Raw genomic sequence first — 21,299 nt, forward strand, 5'->3', positions numbered from 1 at the left:
GTGTGTGTGTATCAGTGCTTGACTTGGGATGGAAAAGGTGCAGGAGCTGTCTTTTTTTCACGCCGGTCCCATTAGAATATGTTCGCAAAACATTTCCAAATGACATTATGCGATAGCGACCTCTGATTAGTCACTTAAGGGTTCGTACACGTTTTTGACAGATGGATTTTTAACCAAATTTCCATGACCAATAACCGGTGGCGTCTCTATGTATCCTCCATAAGAATGACAGCGTGAATGTGGTATTGACGCTGGAAGGCTTCTGGTTTCTGATCCCGTGTAGGCCTATTGTCTCCTGCCGTTGTGCCCTTGATCAAGGCACTTAACCCCCCACAAAGTAGACTAAATGTTGCACTGTTGGTGCTAATGTCTAAAACCCTCCATCTGGAGAGCTACTGGGTGTGCAGGCTTTTAATTCAGCCCATAAACACATATGATCTGCCTATCAAGGTCCTGTTGAGCAGCTGGTGTTTAGGCTACAATGTGGTGTGTTCGAGCTGGGCTCAAACAATAGCCTGCACACCCAGTATCTCTCCTGGAGAATTGTTGGCCACCCAAGTGTTACGCTCGTCGTCGGAATGAGGAGACCAAGGTGCAGCGTGGTAAGTGTACATCTTACTTTATTAGATGAACACCAAAAAAAACAATATATATTTTTTCCCACCTTAGTTTGTGGGATCTTGATTTTTGTATAGTTACTGTGTAGCCTGCAGAACTTTACGGTCGTTATAAACGACCGTAAAGTTCTGCAGGCTACACAGTAACTATACAAAAATCAAGATCCCACAAACTAAGGTGGGAAAAAAGCTACATAAGTATGATCCCCAATCAGAGACAACGATAGACAGCTTGCCTCTGATTGGGAACTATACCAGGCCAAACAAAGAAATAGATAACCTAGATTGCCCACCCTAGTCACACCCTGACCTAACCAAATAGAGAATTAAAAGGATCTCTACGGTCAGGGCGTTACACCTTGATATAAAATATTGCAACACTACAACCAAAAACACGTCTTTTATACAATTATTCCCTCATTCAATGGATCAGGTATGAAACGGATAAGGTAGGTTACTTCGAAGCATGGTAACTAACATGTTTATCTATAACCTTTTATAAGCATAAAATATTCCTGTTTCAGGGGAGAATCATGCACAGCATGTCAGTTATTTGTCAATTAAGCTATTCTTAGAATATAGAGGGGAATCCCAGCTTTCCAATAATGGTCAGATTTATTTCTCAACAGTGCCGGAGGAAAGGTGACAACGAGTCAAAGACATTATTGCTTACAGCTAAATAGTTCACTAATGAGATAATTAGCTGTAAATGTTAGTCAACAGAGAGATGTGCAGCACGGTAGGCCTAATTCTGATCACGGCTGACATGTAGATTTTTAAGTGATTGATAATATATTTTAAAAGGAAAACACAATACACCACATTCATAGAAGAGCTGCAAATAAACTTGAACAAAAAGCGGAATCAGGAAATGAATGCCCAACTCTCAATTGCTATTCCAATGGAGATCCCGCCTTCATTACACTTTGATCAACCTTTTGTTTTTAGAAGCTATGTCTGAATCCGGGCCGGTGATAATCCACTTTGTTTTATAAAGGAGCCGCTACGCCGCTAAACTGGAGGTGCTGTTACGGCACACTGGTCAAGCACCGGTGTGTAGATCTTTGTGTGTACAGTATGTGTGTGGTCTACTACCTGCATGCAGCGAGCAGCATGTCCCAGGCCGGCGTAAGCCCTCATCTGTATAGTCCTGTCCTCCAGCTCCTGAGCCAGCTGCAGCACCAGGGTGTGGTAGGACACAGCCTTGTCAAAGTCTCTCTGGCTGTGGTGGGCACTGCCCAGGTTACTGTACGCCCGCGCCTCCTCAGGACCATTACCCAGAGTCTGCAGATCACATCAGAGTATATACAGTTGAAGTCGGAAGTTTAAATACGTTTTTCAACCACTCCACAAATTTCTTGTTAACAAACTTGGTAAGTTTGTTAGGACATCTACTTTGTTCATGACACAAGTCATTTTTCTAACAATTGTTTCCAGACAGATTATTTCACTTATAATTCACTGAGGCACAATTCCAGTGGGTCAGAAGTTTACATACACTAAGTCGACTGTGCCTTTTAAACAGCTTGGAAAATTCCAGAAAATGATGTCATGGCTTTTTCAATTAAGGTTACCTGCAGATGATTTCAAGACCTAATTCAAACATCATTTGACATCATGGGGAAAGGTGTACCTGCAGATGTATTTCAAGACCTACCTTCAAACTCAGTGCCTCTTTCATCTGTACAATCATGGGGTATAAAATCAAAAGAAATCAGCCAAGACCTCAGAGAAAACAATTGTTGAGCTCAACAAGTCTGGAAGATCCTGGAGGAGGCAAAAATTTCACAAATGCCTGACAATACCAGGTTCATCTGTACAAACAATAGTATGCAAGTATAAACACCATGGGATCCACTGGTCTGATGGTCTGATGAAACAAAAACAGGTCATGAACATCGTTGTCAGGAAGCTTCCCAACCGAGACGGGGTGGCAGCATCATGTTTGGGGGTGTTTCCTAGGAGATGAATGTATTTTGGTGAAGAAAATGTGCAAATCAATCCCAGAACAACAGCAAAGGTCTTCCAAATGGATAATGAAGATCCTGGAGGAAAAGGCTTAAGGACAACAAAGTCATCTATATCCAAAGTGACCTCAATCACATAGAAAATTTGTCCTGAAAACGTATCGACATAACCTGAAACACCAGCTCAGCAAGGAATGGGCCAAAATTCACCCAGCTGCTCCAAAACCTCCATAAAAAGCCAGACTACGGTTTGAAACTGCACATGGGGACAAAGATAAAAGCTGAAATAAATAATTTTTTGGAGAAATGTCCATTCTGTGTCTGATAAGACAGGGAAATGGATTAAATGTCAGGAATGATGAAAGACTGAGTTTCTGGCTAAGGTGTATGTAAACTTCTGACTTTAACTGTAAATGTTGATTTTATTCCATGCCTTTAACACAATACACTGAAAAGATTGAGTGAAATAAAAGACAGATTGAGAGAAAAATCATTGGAATTTCAATTCACTTCCTGAATTGTAAAATGATTGACCCCGACCCAGGTGCATGCATACATGTATTTGTATGTATGCGTGTATGGTTCTTCATTAGTTAAATACCTTAGCTATATCCAGGTGTTGCTGGTGACACTGCATAGCGTTGGTGAAGTCTCCCAGTGCGGTGTAGACAGCGCCCATATTGCCCAGCTGGCGAGCCTCTGACAGCGGGCACTGGGTCTGCCGTGCCAACAGCACACACTGCTTATGGCTGGCCAGGGCGTTGGGATAGTCCGCGATCGCTGTGTACACATGGCCAAGGCTGCTCAGCGCAGCGGACGCAGCCTAGAGACAAACACACACTCATTAGATTTGTCCTCAGCCCTTCAAACCGGCAACCCTCTGGTGACTGGCCCGCCTCTCTAACCTTGAGGCTACCATCGCACCACATTAACACTGCCACAGGAGGCATCTTAGAAAGACACACACATGCGCACGTGCGCGCACACACACACACACACAATCTAAAGAAAACTAAACACAGTAGGAAAGATGAGGTGTATAATGATGAGTGTGTTTGAAGAACCTCAGGCTGTGGACATGCGGTGTCGACTGGAGAGGAGACTCAATAACCATGGCACAGACACACCTCAATGTCCTCCGCTCGAAACACACACACACACACACACACACACACACACACACACACGCACGCACACACACACACACACACACACACACACACACACACACACACACACACACACACACACACACACACACACACACACACACACACACACACACTGCTTTCATTAGAATGGGCCTGTTCAAGCACCCATTCATCTTGGTGACAGGTGTCTTATCGATTCGACACCTAGGATGCCTTTTAATGACTCTGAGCTCGGACACAGCTGTCCTCCACACACGCTAAAACACACACACACACACACATTGTATAGCATATTCAGAATGCGCATAAACAAGGTTAACACACTGAAAGGCATGTTTCGTACAATAATAAACAAACAATGAACATTGAATAACATATACAACGACATGTGAACACACAGCATAACCATACAGCTGTACTGACATTCACACAGCCAGGTCTGCAAGGTGGACGTTCAAGTTCCCCATAATACAGAGACTTGCTTCTCATTCCTCCCCGTTGTATTTTAGTCATGAACAGTGAGTGGAGCAGCTCAAGAGCATTGTCACATTGCTCTGACTGAGAGCAACTCAGCATGGCTCCTGAATAGAATAAGGGGCAAGAGAAGGAGAAGTACACAATGGATCGCTCTCACACACACACACACACACACGCACACGCACACACACACACACACACACACACACACACACACACACACACACACACACACACACACACACACACACACACACACACACACACACACACACACACACACACACCTCTCTGTCCTTGAGTTTCATGGCGAGGACCAGCTGATGTCTGTGATTGGTCAAAGCCTCCCTGTAGTTGACCTTGGAGAAGTAGGCAGAGCCTAGGTTCCCGTGAGCTCGGCACTCGCCTGATTGGTCACCTGGGAAGGCATGATAATGAGGTGGGTGTGGACATAAGGCTTCTTAGACTGTGTTAAATGTTCCAGTTCATTTGGGTTTGAAGCCTGCAGATTTCTGCTAATACATGATGTAGTGGAGGTGGTTCTGTTAACTACACTCACATGATGAGTAACCTTGCTTGAGACCTGATTACCATTGTTAGCTCACATAGCAATGCCTCGTCTTCCACTCAGTGGGTTATCACAGTCTTAAGTCACACGTACAGCGACATCTGTTTCTCCATCCATACCTAGTGTGTGTATGCGTGCAAATTGTGTGAGTGAAAGCAATTGTGAGTGTGTGTGTGTGTATGTGCATTTCAAGTGGTATTGTCACATGCACAGGATACAGCAGGTGTAAAACAGTACAGTGAAATGCTTGCGAGCTCTGTGTGGGTGGGTGTGTGTGTACCTAGCGTCTTGGCCACCTCCAGGTCTTGCTGCATGTATCCTGTGCTCTTCTCTGCGTTGCCTAGCGACCAGTAGGCTGAGCTAAGAGCAGAGAACACTGAACCTCGGAGCTTCAGAAAGAACCGAGAAGAAAGAAGAAACTCAATGATCATCACACACACATAGAAACACACACACACACTGACACAGACACACACACACAAACTGCCTTGCCTTCAGAGAGCATGTGCCGATCTTTAGCCCCGCCTCCAGGACCACCACTGAGGCGCCGTGGTAACCAGCGGTCAGCAGCTCCTGACCAATCACACACACCACCACGAATGGACTCTTGTCCAGCTTCATCCTCTGCAGCTGATGGTAGGTGGGTTCTAGAGAGTCTACGGGAGACACACAAACACACAGCTATCGAAATGCATTTATTAATGTATACATTTGTTTGTGCAATGTTTATTCTATTACCAACACCGTAATGCAAACTTTAAATTGATATTGTGTAAGCTAAACATAAAAATGAAGTATATTTTTAAAAAGTTATAACGTTACTGTCCCAACAACAACAACAAAATAGTTAAATAAATGTCATTTTGTCCTTGAAACATTTAATTGAAATATAATTTATACATTCCTATGGAGGAGTGCTTCTTCTGGGGGGTGCCGATATGGCCAACCGCCAGCTTCAAAGCCTCTCACTGGCCAATACATAGTATCAACAATATATATCATTGACTGTAACCCCAGAACGATCAACTATTGTGAGAACAAGGAATTTACAGAGGAGAGACACTGTGGAGGATCTAACGATGAGCTTCAGGGTACACACTTTCTTTCATCTATTTCTCTCTTTTCATCTGTCAATCCATTCTCTTCCTTCTTTTCTTGTTCTCCTGCCTTTCTTCTTTCACTTATTCCTCTTGCACTGTGTACCTCACAAATCCTATTTTCTTTTGACCAACTTAAGTGGCCTTTTCTATTAAAAACTTTGTAAGCATTCAACTTTCCAGCGGAAATATTACATTTCATGAAAATATTATGTAAATATCCTAAAACAAAAATAGCCTATAATTTTCACCTGTTGTCTATTCCATTTGCACAACAGCATGTGAAATTTATTGTCAATCAGTGTTGCTTCCTAAGTGGACAGTTTGATTTCACAGAAGTGTGATTGACTTGGAGTTACATTGTGTTGTTTAAGTGTTCCCTTTATTTTTTTGAGCAGTGTATAATAAATTTATAAAATGACTAACTATAAGATTTCACCTTCCTTAACTGTAAAATACATATTTGTATATTTAGTGCTTGAACAAAAGGTCTGCCCCATAGCTGCGAACATCTCAGAGCTATAGATTGGCTTCCTGAACTCGTTAGGAAATCACCTTTCATCTCATATTAATCTTGGCCGTCTATGACAAACAGTGTTTTTTGTTGAACATTTATGAATTATTTTACATTATTGGCTATAAATCGATCTCTGTGATGTAGTGACTGTGATGTAGGGTTCCGCCAGGAGTTGATGGACAGTCAGAAGAGCGAATTAAATGGTGCGTGGCACATCCCAGCTTCAAGTGGTGTCAGATTTCACCTCCTACTTCACACAGGCAGAAGAGACATACCCAGTGCTTAATTTGTAAATCAGGAGGCCGTGGAACATATAGTGAGTGTGAAGGGGGGGTTATCTGGGGGCTCATGAAAAAAAAGTGACAAACACAAAGTAGCAGCACAGCAAACGGAGTAAACAGCCAAGTAGCCTACTATCTATGGTGGTGTAACGGACAGCGCTCTCCAAGGTGCTGATTACGTCACTGCAGAACACCCACTATAAGTAGGCTATAGCCTATAGCATGCCCACATACTCGAGTATAGCTGTGGGGCTTACAAGTCCGAATTTCTTATAAGCCTAATTTTCAAGACATTAATGTACAGTGACATTTTTAGACGTCACAACAGAACACCTTCCATATGCATATGCACACATACTACATGCATATGCACACATACTATATGCATATGCACACATGGGCAGTGCTTAATTTGAGATGGATCCTGGCCCCTCTCAGATTTGACTTAGTTCGCTCTGGCACCTATTTGTGCGGATCCAGTGCCTCTCGCGGCATGATTTATTAATTGTTTCACTGTTTGCACTGTAAACATAAATAATAAAACCAATCTAATAAAACCAATCAGAGTTAAATCAAGTTGCTTCCTCGTTATTCCTCCCGTCCCCCCAGAAAAAACATTACATAAAATTGTGGGGATCCTTCTGTGTAATCATCTTATCCTGCCACACTGTTTCCAGACCTGCTCTCTCATTTGTATATAGAGGTTATGGGGAATGCCGGTGGGGTAAGTAACTGATCTTGGCACAGGTCTTGTCTTGCTAGTGGTGGTCAGCTAGTGAAGAGGTCCCTTATACTCCTGTGTCCGTGAGAATCAGGGCTACCACTCAATGCAAGCCAATTTAATATATGGTGTCCACATTTTGATTTATAAATATCGGTCGGAACCTGTACTAGAACCACACAGGTCCTCAAAACAGTGGACTTCACATCAAAGTGGTTATAAGGACACTATAACAACATGGAAGAAAATTAAATGGATTCTACAAGAACCAATATCACTCCCTAAAAACACACCCCTATGGAACAATCCTTGGATAGCTTTTCAGAATTCATAGATAAATTGGCTTTCATGGAAAACTAAAGGCATAGAAACCTTTAATGAAGCGGTAATAGGAAATACAATTATTTCCATGACAGAATTAAAAACCAATTTGGACCGACCAATGTAGACATTTTCAAATACAGTGGGGCAAAAAAGTATTTAGTCAGCCACCAATTGTGCAAGTTCTCCCACTTAAAAAGATGAGAGAGGCCTGTAAATGTTCATCTTATGTACACTCCCAACTATGACAGACAAAATGAGAAAAAAATCCAGAAAATCACATTGTAGGATTTGTAATGAATTTATTTGCAAATTATGGTGGAAAATAAGTATTTGGTCACCTACAAACAAGCAATATTTCTGGCTCTCACAGACCTGTAACTTCTTCTTTAAGAGGCTCATCTGTCCTCCACTCGTTACCTGTATTAATGGCACCTGTTTGAACTTGTTATCAGTATAAAAGACACCTGTCCACAACCTCAGTCACACTCCAAACTCCACTATGGCCAAGACCAAAGAGCTGTCAAAGGACACCAGAAACAAAATTGTAGACCTGCACCAGGCTGGGAAGACTGAATCTGCAATAGGTAAGCAGCTTGGTTTGAAGAAATCAACTGTGGGAGCAATTATTAGGAAATGGAAGACATACAAGACCACTGATAATCTCCCTCGATCTGGGGCTCCATGCAAGATCTCACCCCGTGGGGTCAAAATTGTCACAAGAACGGTGAGCAAAAATCCCAGAACCACACGGGGGGACCTAGTGAATGACCTGCAGAGAGCTGGGACCAAAGTAACAAAGCCTACCATCAGTAACACACTACGCCGCCAGGGACTCAAATCCTGCAGTGCCAGACGTGTCCCCCTGCTTTAGCCAGTACATGTCCAGGCGCGACTGAAGTTTGCTAGAGAGCATTTGGATGATCCAGAAGAAGATTGGGAGAATGTCATATGGTCAGATGAAACCAAAATATAACTTTTTGGTAAAAACTCAACTCGTCGTGTTTGGAGGACAAAGAATGCTGAGTTGCATCCAAACAACACCATACCTACTGTGAAGCATGGGGGTGGAAACATCATGCTTTGGGGCTGTTTTTCTGCAAAGGGACCAGGATGGCTGATCCGTGTAAAGGAAAGAATGAATGGGGCCATGTATCGTGAGATTTTGAGTGAAAACCTCCTTCCACCAGCAAGGGCATTGAAGATGAAACGTGGCTGGGTCTTTCAACATGACAATGATCCCAAACACACCATCCGGGCAACGAAGGAGTGGCTTCGTAAGAAGCATTTCAAGGTCCTGGAGTGGCTTAGTCAGTCTCCAGATCTCAACCCCATAGAAAATCTTTGGATGGAGTTGAAAGTTCGTGTTGCCCAGCAACAGCCCCAAAACATCACTGCTCTAGAGGAGATCTGCATGGAGGAATGGGCCAAAATACCAGCAACAGTGTGTGAAAACCTTGTGAAGACTTACAGAAAACGTTTGACCTCTGTCATTGCCAACAAAGGGTATATAACAAAGTATTGAAACGTTTGTTATTGACCAAATACTTATTTTCCACCATAATTTGCAAATAAATTCATTAAAAATCCTACAATTTTTCTCGCTCATTTTGTCTGCCATATTTGAAGTGTACCTATGATGAAAATTACAGGCCTCTCTCATCTTTTTAAGTGGGAGAACTTGCACAATTGGTGGCTGACTAAATACTTTTTTGCCCCACTGTATATGCAACTTCAAAGTTTTATGTCATGAAATTTTGACCTGAAAGCTTTTTGGACATCGGAGCAATGCCGAGGGAATCCTATTTGAGTCAGAAACAGATAAGTCATATGATAAGTAAGATATACAAAACCTTGCAGAGATCTCTTAGAACAAAATATGAACTATTGGAACCAAGCCTTAAAAAAAGAACTGTTATGCAGTAGGCACAAGATGGAGAGAGTGTTGGAACACAACAATGGCGTACTGTATATAGAGAGGGAGTAATCAGGGAAGTGATATGGTCCAGGTGTACCTGATGATGAGGCGCAGGTGTGCGTAATGAAGTGTTGTCAGGACCGGTGTGTTAGTGAACTGGCGACGTCGAACGCCGGAGAGGAGGAGCAGGGGTAGACGTGACAACAGTTAACGAAAATCACCCTGATTGCTCTCCCTTTATTTAGCCCTCAGTAGCCTCAGTCTTCAGGCAGTATTGGTTTTGTTAACGTTCAGTACGCTACTCCTGTGTTGTTTATCTTCATGTTTCTCATTATCAAACTCACCTTCTGCACCTGCTTCCTGACTCAGTGCGTATACGTTATAGTACGCTTGATCCAGTTTAAACTAAGGTAGATAATTTATTATGTAAGAGACTAAATGCATAAATTCGACAGCACAATGGCACAGTCATTTCTTACGTGTAAAACTAATAAGACTCAATAATGCATGACCTCTGGGAGTGCTATAAAGTCCAAAAGCTATGGGCAGAGTTAGAAAGCTGGCTATCAGAAGTGACTTATATTGAAGAAGTTATTACTTAATTACTGGGAGTAAAACGACACCCCAACGTTAAGACAATGGAAGAAACAAATGCGGTATTGTTTAAATATTGAAAAAGAATCTGGCGACAGACAGAAACAACGTAACACAATTTGAAGTCATATGAGGTCGAGTATTAAAAGCATTAGAAACAACATTGGATGTGGATATGGTGGGAACATGTGGGTCTGAGCAAGTGTGATGTCATTAATGTTTGTGGAAATGCATGATTTTGTCTATGTATTTTGTTTATGATTATTTATTTATTTTCCCTTCTTTTATCCTACTTGCTCTTCCTTCCTCCCTCTTTCTCTTTTCTTTCTACCATCTCTCCTTCTGTCTTTTCTCTTGGGGGCTTTGACACCTCCACGTGTTAGCGCGGGGGTACTGGGTATATAAAGAAATGATGGATTGTGGGTAAATGAAGGGATGATGCGCACTAAAGGAATGATAATTCAGTCTGATGGAAGCTCCTCCATCTGATTCAGTTTCTTAAACACACATGCTGTGTGTGTCTGTGTTTCTCTCACTAATATAAGTGAATCCGTCTGAGTCAGTATGATGTCTCAAGAAGCAGCTTTAATTACACTATATCTTAGCTGAAAGCACATATTATGACCCTGAGTAAAACACACACACAAATCCACATACACACTCACGCGTAACACAAACATGCAAAGACACACATCGCACCTCGTAGTGGGGACTTCATGGCAGCCTCAACCATGCCCACCAGTAGTTGGAGACTCTTGGGGTCCTGCGCTAGACCAGAGGCAAACGCTGCCAGGGCGTCGGCATGGCGACCAAGGTACTGCAGGGCCACACCCTGACGGAAGTATGCCTGATGGAGGGAGAAAGGGAGAAGGAGAGGAGAAGAGGGAGAAGAAGTTAGGGGGGGAAGAGGGAGAAGAAGTTAGGGGGGAAGAGAGGGAAAGAGGGAGAATAAGTTAGGAGGAAAGAGAGGGGAAGAGGGAGAAGAAGTTAGGAGGAAAGAGAGGGGAAGAGGGAGGAAAGAGAGGGGAAGAGGGAGAAGAAGTTAGGGGGGAAGAGGGAGAAGAAGTTAGGGAGAAGAAGGGGAAGAGGGAGAAGAAGTTAGGGGGAAGAGAGGGGAAGAGGGAGAAGAAGTTAGGGGGAAGAGAGGGGAAGAGGGAGAAGAAGTTAGGGGGAAGGAGGGAAGAGGGAGAAGAGTTAGGAGGAAGAGAGGGGAAGAGGGAGAAGAAGTTAGGGGAAGAGATGGGAAGAGGAAGAAGAAGTTAGGGGGAAGAGGGAGAAGAAGTTAGGGGGGAAGAGAGGGGAAGGGGAGAAGAAGTTAGGGGGAAGAGAGGGGAAGAGGAGAAGAGAGGGGAAGAGGGAGAAGAAGTTAGGGGGAAGAGAGGGGAGAGGGAAGAAGTTAGGGGGAAGAGGGAGAAGAAGTTAGGGGGAAGAGGGAGAAGAAGTTAGGGGGAAGAGAGGGGAAGGGGAGAAGAAGTTAGGGGAAAGAGAGGGGAAGAGGGAGAAGAAGTTAGGGGGGAAGAGGGAGAAGAAGTTAGGGGGGAAGAGAGGGGAAGAGGGAGAAGAAGTTAGGGGAAGAGGGAGAAGAAGTTAGGGGGAAGAGAGGGGAAGAGGGAGAAGAAGTTAGGGGGAAAGAGAGGGGAAGAGGGAGAAGAAGTTAGGGGGAAGGGGAAGAAGTTAGGGGGAAGAGGGAGAAGAAGTTAGGGGAAAGAAGAGGGAGAAGAAGTTAGGGGGAAGAGGGAGAAGAAGTTAGGGGAAAGAAGGGAAGAGGGAGAAGAAGTTAGGGGGGAAGAGGGAGAAGAAGTTAGGGGGGAAGAGGGAGAAGAAGTTAGGGGGGAAGAGAGGGGAAGAGGGAGAAGAAGTTAGGGGGAAAGAGAGGGAAAGAGGGAGAAGAAGTTAGGGGGAAAGAGAGGGAAGAGGGAGAAGAAGTTAGGGGGAAGAGGGGAAGAGGGAGAAGAAGTTAGGGGGAAAGAGAGGGGAAGAGGGAGAAGAAGTTAGGGGGAAGAGGGAGAAGAAGTTAGGGGGAAGAGAGGGGAAGAGGGAGAAGAAGTTAGGGGGGGAAGAGAGGGAAGAGGGAGAAGAAGTTAGGGGAAGAGAGGGAAGAGGAGAAGAAGTTAGGGGGAAAGAGAGGGAAAGAGGGAGAAGAAGTTAGGGGGGAAGAGAGGGGAAGAGGGAGAAGAAGTTAGGGGGAAAGAGAGGGGAAGAGGGAGAAGAAGTTAGCGGGGAAGGGAGGGGAAGAGGGAGAAGAAGTTAGGGGGAAAGAGAGGGGAAGAGGGAGAAGAAGTTAGGAGGAAAGAGAGGGGAAGAGGGAGGAAAGAGAGGGGAAGAGGGAGAAGAAGTTAGGGGGGAAGAGAGGGAAAGAGGGAGAAGAAGTTAGGGGGAAAGAGAGGGGAAGAGGGAGAAGAAGTTAGGGGGAAAGAGAGGGAAAGAGGGAGAAGAAGTTAGGGGGGAAGAGAGGGAAGAGGGGAGAAGAAGTTAGGGGGAAAGAGAGGGAAGAGGGAGAAGAAGTTAGGGGGAAAGAGGGGGGAGAAGAAGTTAGGGGGAAAGAGAGGGGAAGAGGGAGAAGAAGTTAGGGGGGAAGAGAGGGAAGAGGGAGAAGAAGTTAGGGGGAAAGAGAGGGAAAGAGGGAGAAGAAGTTAGGGGGGAAGAGAGGGGAAGAGGGAGAAGAAGTTAGGGGGGAAGAGAGGGGAAGAGGGAGAAGAAGTTAGGGGGGAAGAGAGGGGAAGAGGGAGAAGAAGTTAGGGGGGAAGAGAGGGGAAGAGGGAGAAGAATTTAGGGGGGAAGAGAGGGGAAGAGGGAGAAGAAGTTAGGGGGGAAGAGAGGGGAAGAGGGAGAAGAAGTTAGGGGGGAAGAGAGGGAAAGAGGGAGAAGAAGTTAGGGGGAAAGAGAGGGAAAGAGGGAGAAGAAGTTAGGGGGGAAGAGAGGGGAAGAGGGAGAAGAAGTTAGGGGGAAGAGAGGGGAAGAGGGAGAAGAAGTTAGGGGGAAGAGAGGGGAAGAGGGAGAAGAAGTTAGGGGGGAAGAGGGAGAAGAAGTTAGGGGGGAAGAGAGGGGAAGAGGGAGAAGAAGTTAGGGGGAAAGAGAGGGGAAGAGGGAGAAGAAGTTAGGGGGGAAGAGGGAGAAGAGTTAGGGGGAAAGAGAGGGGAAGAGGGAGAAGAAGTTAGGGGGGAAGAGGGAGAAGAAGTTAGGGGGGAAGAGAGGGGAAGAGGGAGAAGAAGTTAGGGGGGAAGAGGGAGAAGAAGTTAGGGGGGAAGAGAGGGGAAGAGGGAGAAGAAGTTAGGGGGAAAGAGAGGGGAAGAGGGAGAAGAAGTTAGGGGGGAAGAGGGAGAAGAGGTTAGGGGGATGAGAGGGGAAGAGGGAGAAGAAGTTTAGGGGGAAGAGGGAGAAGAAGTTAGGGGGGAAGAGAGGGGAAGAGGGAGGAGAAGTTAGGGGAGAAGAGGGAGAAGAAGTTAGGGGGGAAGAGGGAGAAGAAGTTAGGGGGGAAGAGAGGAGAAGAGGGAGAAGAAGTTAGGGGGAAGAGGGGAGAAGAGGGAGAAGAAGTGAGGGGGAAGAGGGAGAAGAAGTTAGGGAGAAGGAGAGGGAAATATTAGATATACTGGACATACAATAGCTAGTTATCCTCTCATTTTGAGCTCTCATTTGGTAAAATAGATTGTACATGTATTAAACTATTTTTGTATGCATAAAAATAAAGGAATTAAATAACTAATCAAATGTATATTTTTAACAAGATTGTAATAGTTATAATAATACTGTTGAGAGAAAGGAGACCACAGGAAACAATTAGCACTGCAGGACTACTGCTACTGACTGTGTGTGTGTGTGTGTGTGTGTGTGTGTGTGTGTGTGTGTGTGTGTGTGTGTGTGTGTGTGTGTGTGTGTGTGTGTGTGTGTGTGTGTGTGTGTGTGTGTGTGTGTGTGTGTGTGTGTGTGTGTGTGTGTGTGTGTGTGTGTGTGTATGAATGCATCAGTGTATACTCAAAACGGCCCACCAATACTATAACGTACCAAATTCACAAAATCAGACAGACTCTCTCTGACAGCAGGTAGAGTCTGGATCCCTCCTCCCTCCCCTCCGATCTGTCAGTAAGTCTATTAGCATGTCTGGCAGCTCCCCCAGAACCCCATGAACCACTACTTCCGTATGTGACATAGCTATATCCCCTATACCCCACAAGCCCACCTGCTGGAGGGACAGTTCAGGTAGAAGCAGACTGTTGCCGGGGTCCATCAGATTCATACCAGACCTGTGTGTGTGTGTGTGTGTGTGTGTGTGTGTGTGTGTGTGTGTGTGTGTGTGTGTGTGTGTGTGTGTGTGTGTGTGTGTGTGTGTGTGTGTGTGTGTGTGTGTGTGTGTGTGTGTGTGTGTGTGTGCGCAGAGGATGCGCGCTGGATGAACAAGATGCTTCAATTACCGCTCCCATTAATCAAGAACAGATGGCAACGCAATAGAGACAGAGAGAGAGAGAGAGGGAGAGAAGGACGTGAGAGAGGAGGGGGGAAACCGGGAGAGAAGATGTGAGAGAAAGGGGAAGAAAGAGAGGGAGGCAAGGGGAGAGAGAGGTGGGAGAGAGGGAAAAGCATGAGAGAAAATGAATAAGAGAAAGAGAGGAGATAAGAAAGAGCATGCAGCGCAGACAGACGACAGGTTGATGTGTGTGAGACAGGGACTGTGCGTCAGCTGAGAGACACAACCCTGGTACATGGTGCATAGCTTAATGTCTACCACAACTCACCGTCTTACTACTTCACCACACCAATACATCTCCCCATTACCTTAGTGCAGTAAAACGACACAGTGTATTGAAACCAATTGCAGCTGAGACCAACACAGAGTTACTCACAGTCTGAGAATGAATGACTGTGTATACTGTGTTAGCATTAGAGACAAATAACAACAACAAGCATTGGAATACACTGAGTGATGATTAAATGTGAATAAATCATAGGAGAAGACCAATGAGTGGACTAACACAGTACAGATGGAGTCAAATATATTGGCACCCTTCCACAATTCACTGTTTCTGTGTTCACAAATGTATTTGTTTGATTTACAACTGCACATCTAAAACATCTAAACTGAAATTCTGAAATTCAGATTTTTTACTTCAAAGTCAGAAATAGCCTCTTTCATATGAGGCAAAATGTCACCTGTTATTTTAGGAAATGTTCATACATATCTGTTTTTACGTTTTGAAGTGAAAGCACTTCATATACAGGTAAGTATTCAGACCCCTTGATTTTTTCCACATTTTGTTACGGTACAGCCTTATTCTAAAATGTATTAAATAAAAAAATCTGCACACAATATCCCATAATGACAAAGCAAAAAAAAAAAAACTGTAAAACATCCTTAGACCATTCATGTGTGGGGTTGCTTGTCAGTCAAGGGAGTGGGCTCACTCACAATTTTGCCTAAGAACACTGCATGAATAAAGAATGTTACCAACACATCCTCCGAGAGCAACTTCTCCCAACCATCCAGGAACAGTTTGGTGATGAACAATGCCTTTTTCAGCATGATGGAGCACCTTACCATAAGGCAAAAGTCGGGGAACAAAACATTGATATTTTGGGTCCATGGCCAGGAATCTCCCCCGACCTTAGTCCTATTGAGAACTTGTGGTCAATCCTCAAGCGGCGTGTGGACAAACAAAAACCCACAAATTCTGACAAACTCCAAGCATTGATTATGCAAGAATGGGCTGCCATCAGTCAGGAAGTGGCCCAGAAGTTAATTGACAGCATGCCAGGGCAGATTGCAGAGGTCTTGAAAAAGAAGGGTCAACACTGCAAATATTGACTCTTTGCATCAACTTAATTTAATTGTCAATTGCCTTTGACACTTATGAAATGCTTGTAATTATACTTTAGTATTCCATAGTAACATCTGACAAAAATATCTAAAGACACTAAAGCAGCAAACTTTGTGGAAATTAATATTTGTGTCATTCTCAAAACTTTTGGCCACGACTGTACAGCTGTGCCAAGCTTACAGCATCATACGCAAGAAGACCCAAGGCTGTAATCAATGCCAAAGGTGATTTGATAAAGTACTGAGTAAAGAGTCTGAATACTTATGTAAATGTGATATTTTAGGTTTTGATTTTTACAAAATTTGCTCAAATTTAGAAAAACCTGTTTTTGCTTTGTCATTATGGGGTCTGGTGTGTACTGTGGGAGAGAGGGAGAGAGACGGGCACCAGTTAAGAGAGTTATTTCTTTGATATATTTATTTTCTGACTTAGTAAAGTTGTTTTTGCGGACTAAAGCCTCCCTGTCTCTGTGTCAATCTCTGCACGCTCAACCCAACACCCCACGGTTTACCACAGTACATACAAAAACTATTTAACTTCTTATTGTTGCAGATGCAGTATTGAGTAGCTTGGATGAAAGGTGCCCAGAGGTGCCAAACTGCTCCTCAGTCCCAGTTGCTAATATATGCATATAATTCAGTATTGGATATTGGATCAGTATTCGATAGAAAACACTCTGAAGTTTCTAAAACTGTTTGAATGGTGTCTGTGAGTATAACAGAACTCATATGGCAGGCAAAAACCTGAGAAGAAATCCAGACAGGAAGTGGGAAATCTGAGGTTGGTCGATTTTCAACCCAGCCCCTATTGAATACACAGTGGGATATGGATAAAGTTGCACTCCCTAGGGCTTCCACTAGATGTCAACCGTCTTTAGAAACTTGAATGAGGCTTCTACTGTGTTGTGGAGCTCTTTGAGTCAGTGGTCTGGCAGAGAGCCAGGTCCTGGTCACGCGCATTTCACATGATAGCGACCTGCATTCCATGGCTTCTCTACAGACATAGGAATTCTCCGGTTGGAACTTTATTGAAGATTTATGATAACAACATCCTAAAGATTGATTCTATACTTAGTTTGACAAGTTTCTTCGACCTGTAATATAACTTTTTGAAGTTTTCGTCTGACGTTCGGCTGGACCTGCACGAGCGTTTGTATTTGTGTACTAAACGCGCTAACAAAAGTAGCTACTCGGACATATATAATGGACATTATCGAACAAATCAAGCATTTATTGTGGAACTAGAATTCCAGGGAGTACATTCTGATGAAGATCGTCAAAGGTAAGGGAATATTTATAATGTGATTTCTGATTTCTGTTGACTTCAACATGGCGGATAATTTTATTTATTTTCTGAGCGCCGTCTCAGATTATTGCATGGTTTGCTTTTTCCTGAAATGTTTTTTTGAAAGGTAAGTGGGGAATAGTTACAGGGGAGGGGGATGAATGAGCCAATTGTAAACTGGGGATTATTAGGTGACCGTGATGGTTTGAGGGCCAGATTGGGAATTTAGCCAGGACCCCGGGGTTAACACCCCTACTCTTACGATAAGTGCCATGGGATCTTTAATGACCTCAGAGAGTCAGGACACCCATTTAACGTCCCATGCGAAAGACGGCACCCTACACAGGGCAGTGTCCCCAATCACCGCAATATCACCGGATGTTTTTGGAACTAGTGAACGTAACGTGACAATGTATACTGAGATTTTTTAAAATATAAATATGAACTTTATCAAACAGAACATTCATGTATTGTGTAACATGAACCCCTCTCTTTGGCTAGAAAAATGGCTGAATTTTTCTGTGAGTTGGTGGTGACCTAACATAATCGTTTGCGGTGCTTTCGCTGTAAAGCCTATTTGAAATCGGACACTGTGGTGGGATTAACAACAAGATTACCTATAAAACAGTATAAAATACATGTATGTTTGAGGAATTTTAATTATGAGATTTCTGTTGTTTTGAATTTGGCGCCCTGCACTTTCACTGGCTGTTGTCATTGCAGCCCTAAGAAGTTTTTAATCCATTTTAAAATAAGGCTGTAATGTCACCAAATGTGGTGAGTATTTGGACAAAATGTACTTCCAGTGTATTAACATTTAGTATTTGGTCCCATATTCCCAGCACACAATGCTTACATCAAGCTTGTGACTCTACACAGTTGTTGAATGCATGTGCAGCTTGTTTTGGTTGTGTTTTGGATTATTAGATGCAAAGTTTGGTAGGATGATGGCACCAACCATCGTTCTGTTACCAATCTCTGCATCTGTATTGTTGTTCAAGTAAATGTGTTTCTGTGGAAATGGATAAAAGTAGTCCTTGTGCATAGAGTTATGTAATTGATCTCACTTGTGGTAAGTTGCAGGTGCCTACAAGATCAAAAAAAACTAATCGCCATTCAACCAGTTTTGAAAAGAGAAAAAAAAGAAACATTCTTCTCCATTTTAAAGTGCAAGGGTGCCAATATATTTGACCGCATCTGTAACTGCTCTGAGTGTGAGTGTGTTCTCCCTTCAAACTACAGATACAGGTCACGCACACACACACACATTTGTTTTACTATCCTTGTGGGGACCCCAAAAATGCATTCCCGTTCAAAATCAGATTTTCCCTAACATTAACCTTAACCCCAAACCCTAAAACTAAACCTACCCCTAACCTTAAAATAGCCTTTTTCCTTGTGTTGACTGGTGAAATGTCCCCACTTGTCCAAGGTTTTCTTGTTTGACTATCATTGTGAGGACTTCTGGTACAACAGAGAAACAAAGACACACATATAAACTTTCATGCTTTGATTGACAGTCTAATTACCAGTGTAACAGAGCCAGCCCTGCTGCTGACAGGATCAGAAGGCTGTGTGTGTTTGAGGGGAGCAGGGAATGCCAGTCGTGTATTATGCGTCTGAGAGAAGCAGGGGAATGAGTCGGGCTATCTGAGGCCAGATAAAAAGGACAGAGAAAAGAAAGGAATTGCTTTGGGTCACATGGGGAATAAACGAGTGTGTGTGTCAAAGAAGTGGCATTGACCCTGGCTAGTGGCGTGAAGTAGGACGCCAGTGTGTGTGTGTAATTCAATAGGTGATGACCCGACCGTGGGGAAGGATAGATAGTATGTACACTCCCCTTTGTACTATATTAATTTAACAATATGTTTTTTATTGCCTTCGATTGAATTAGAACATAATCATGATGTAAATAAGTTTGGAGACTGAACTGTTTTTAAGATAAACTTTTGTTATTGACCAAATACTTATTTTCCACCATAATTTGCTAATTAAATTAATTAAAAATTCTACAATGTTATTTTCTGGATTTTTTTTCTCTCATTTTGTCTGTCATAGTTGAAGTGTACCTATGATGAAAATTACAGGCCTCTCATCTTTTTAAGTGGGAGAACTTGCACAATTGGTGGCTGACTAAATACTTTTTTGCCCCACTGTATGTATTTGGACAGAGAAGCTAACATTTTTTTTGTTTGTTTTTTTGTTGAATTTTTACCCCTTTTTCTCCCCAATTTTGTGGTGTTCAATTGTTGTAGTAGCTACTATCTTGTCTCATCGCTACAACTCCCGTACGGGCTTGGAAGAGACGAAGGTTGAAAGTCATGCATCCTAGCCGCACTGCTTCTTAACACAGCGCGCATCCAACCCAGAAGCTAGCCACACCAATGTGTCGGAGGAAACACCGTGCACCTGGCAACATTGGCTAGCACGCACTGCGCCCGGCCCGCCACAGGAGTCGCTGGTGCACGATGAGACAAGGACATCCCTACCGACCAAGCCCTCCCTAACCCGGACGACACTAGGCCAATTGTGCGTCGCCCCATCGACCTCCCGGTCGCGGCCGGTTACGACAGAGCCTGGGCGCAAACCCAGAGTCTCTGATGGCACAGCTGGCGCTGTAGTACAGCGCCCTTAACCACTGCGCCACCCTGGAGGCCATCTAACATTTTAAATGTGGCTCTATACTCTAGCATTTTGGATTTGATATCAAATGTTTCATATGAGGTGACAGTACACAATGTCACCTTTTATTTGAGGGTATTTTCCTACATATCTGTTTAACCGTTTAGAAATTAAAGCACTTTATATATCTAGCCACCCCCCCATTTGAAGAAGTTATGAGTATTTGGACAAAATTAACTTATAGTGTATTAAAGTAGTCAAAAGTTTAGTATTTGGTCCCATATTCCCAGCGCACAATGACTACATCAAGCTTGTGACTTTACACACTTTCTTCCTAACAAAGACCGTAATTAATTTGCCAGAATTTTACATAATTATGACATAAAATTGAAGGTTGTGCAATGTAACAGCAATATTTAGATTTAGGGTTGCCACCCGTTCGATAAAATACGGAACGGTTCCGTATTTCACTGAAAGAGTAAACATTTTGTTTTCGAAATGATAGTTTCCGGATTTGACCATATGAACGACCTAAGGCTCTTATTTCTGTGTGTTTATTATATTATAATTAGGTCTATGATTTGATATTTGATAGAGCAGTCTGACTGAGCGGTGGTAGGCAGCAGCAGGCTCGTAAGCATTCATTCAAACAGCACTTTCCTGCGTTTGCCAGCAGCTCTTCGCAATGTTTGAAGCACAGCGCTGTTAATAACTTCAAGCCTATCAACTCCCGAGATTAGGCTGGCAATACGATAGTGCCTGTAAGAACATCCAATAGTCAAAAGTATATGAAATACAAATGGTATAGAGTGAAATAGTCCTATAATTCCTATAATAACTACAACCTAAAACTTCTTAACTGGGAATATTGAAGACTCATGTTAAAAGGAACCACCAGCTTTCATATATTCTCACGTTCTGAGCAAGGAACTTAAACGTTAGCTTTTTTTACATGGCACATATTGCACTTTTACAACACTGTGTTTTTGCATTATTTAAATCAAATTGAACATGTTTCATTATTTATTTGAGACTAAATTGATTTAAAATAAAAAAGTGTTCATTCAGTATTGTTGTAATTATTATTACAAATATATATACACATAAAAATTGGCCGATTAATCGGTATCGGCTTTTTTTGGGGGGTCCTCCAATAATCGGTTATCGGTGTTGAAATATCAGAAATCGGTCGACCTCTAGTTCTCCCTTCAAACTACAGGTCACACACACACGTTTGTTTGACTATCATTGTGAGGACTTCTGGTACTCACAGAGAAACAAAGACACACACATATAAACTTTCACACTTTGATTGACAGTCTAATTACCAGTGTATCAGAGCCAGCCCTGAAGC

The 21,299-nt window shown here is 43.2% G+C and overlaps 1 protein-coding gene across 2 annotated transcripts in view; it reads right to left on the minus strand.

The window, feature by feature from the left end:
- LOC118387785 (tetratricopeptide repeat protein 28-like) overlaps positions 1–21,299 on the minus strand; it is a 90,480-nt gene that overhangs the window by 31,131 nt on the left and 38,050 nt on the right. For both annotated transcript variants that reach the window (XM_035776491.2, XM_052525855.1), the window contains 6 exons: positions 10,929–11,076; positions 5,273–5,436; positions 5,061–5,169; positions 4,500–4,630; positions 3,186–3,407; positions 1,713–1,901 (listed from right to left, as the gene is read on the minus strand). In XM_035776491.2, the coding sequence (XP_035632384.2) occupies positions 1,713–1,901; positions 3,186–3,407; positions 4,500–4,630; positions 5,061–5,169; positions 5,273–5,436; positions 10,929–11,076 (963 nt within the window). The remainder of the gene's footprint in view (positions 1–1,712; positions 1,902–3,185; positions 3,408–4,499; positions 4,631–5,060; positions 5,170–5,272; positions 5,437–10,928; positions 11,077–21,299) is intronic.

Source organism: Oncorhynchus keta, chromosome 9 (genome assembly GCF_023373465.1).
Source record: "Oncorhynchus keta strain PuntledgeMale-10-30-2019 chromosome 9, Oket_V2, whole genome shotgun sequence".
Lineage (NCBI taxonomy): Eukaryota > Metazoa > Chordata > Actinopteri > Salmoniformes > Salmonidae > Oncorhynchus > Oncorhynchus keta.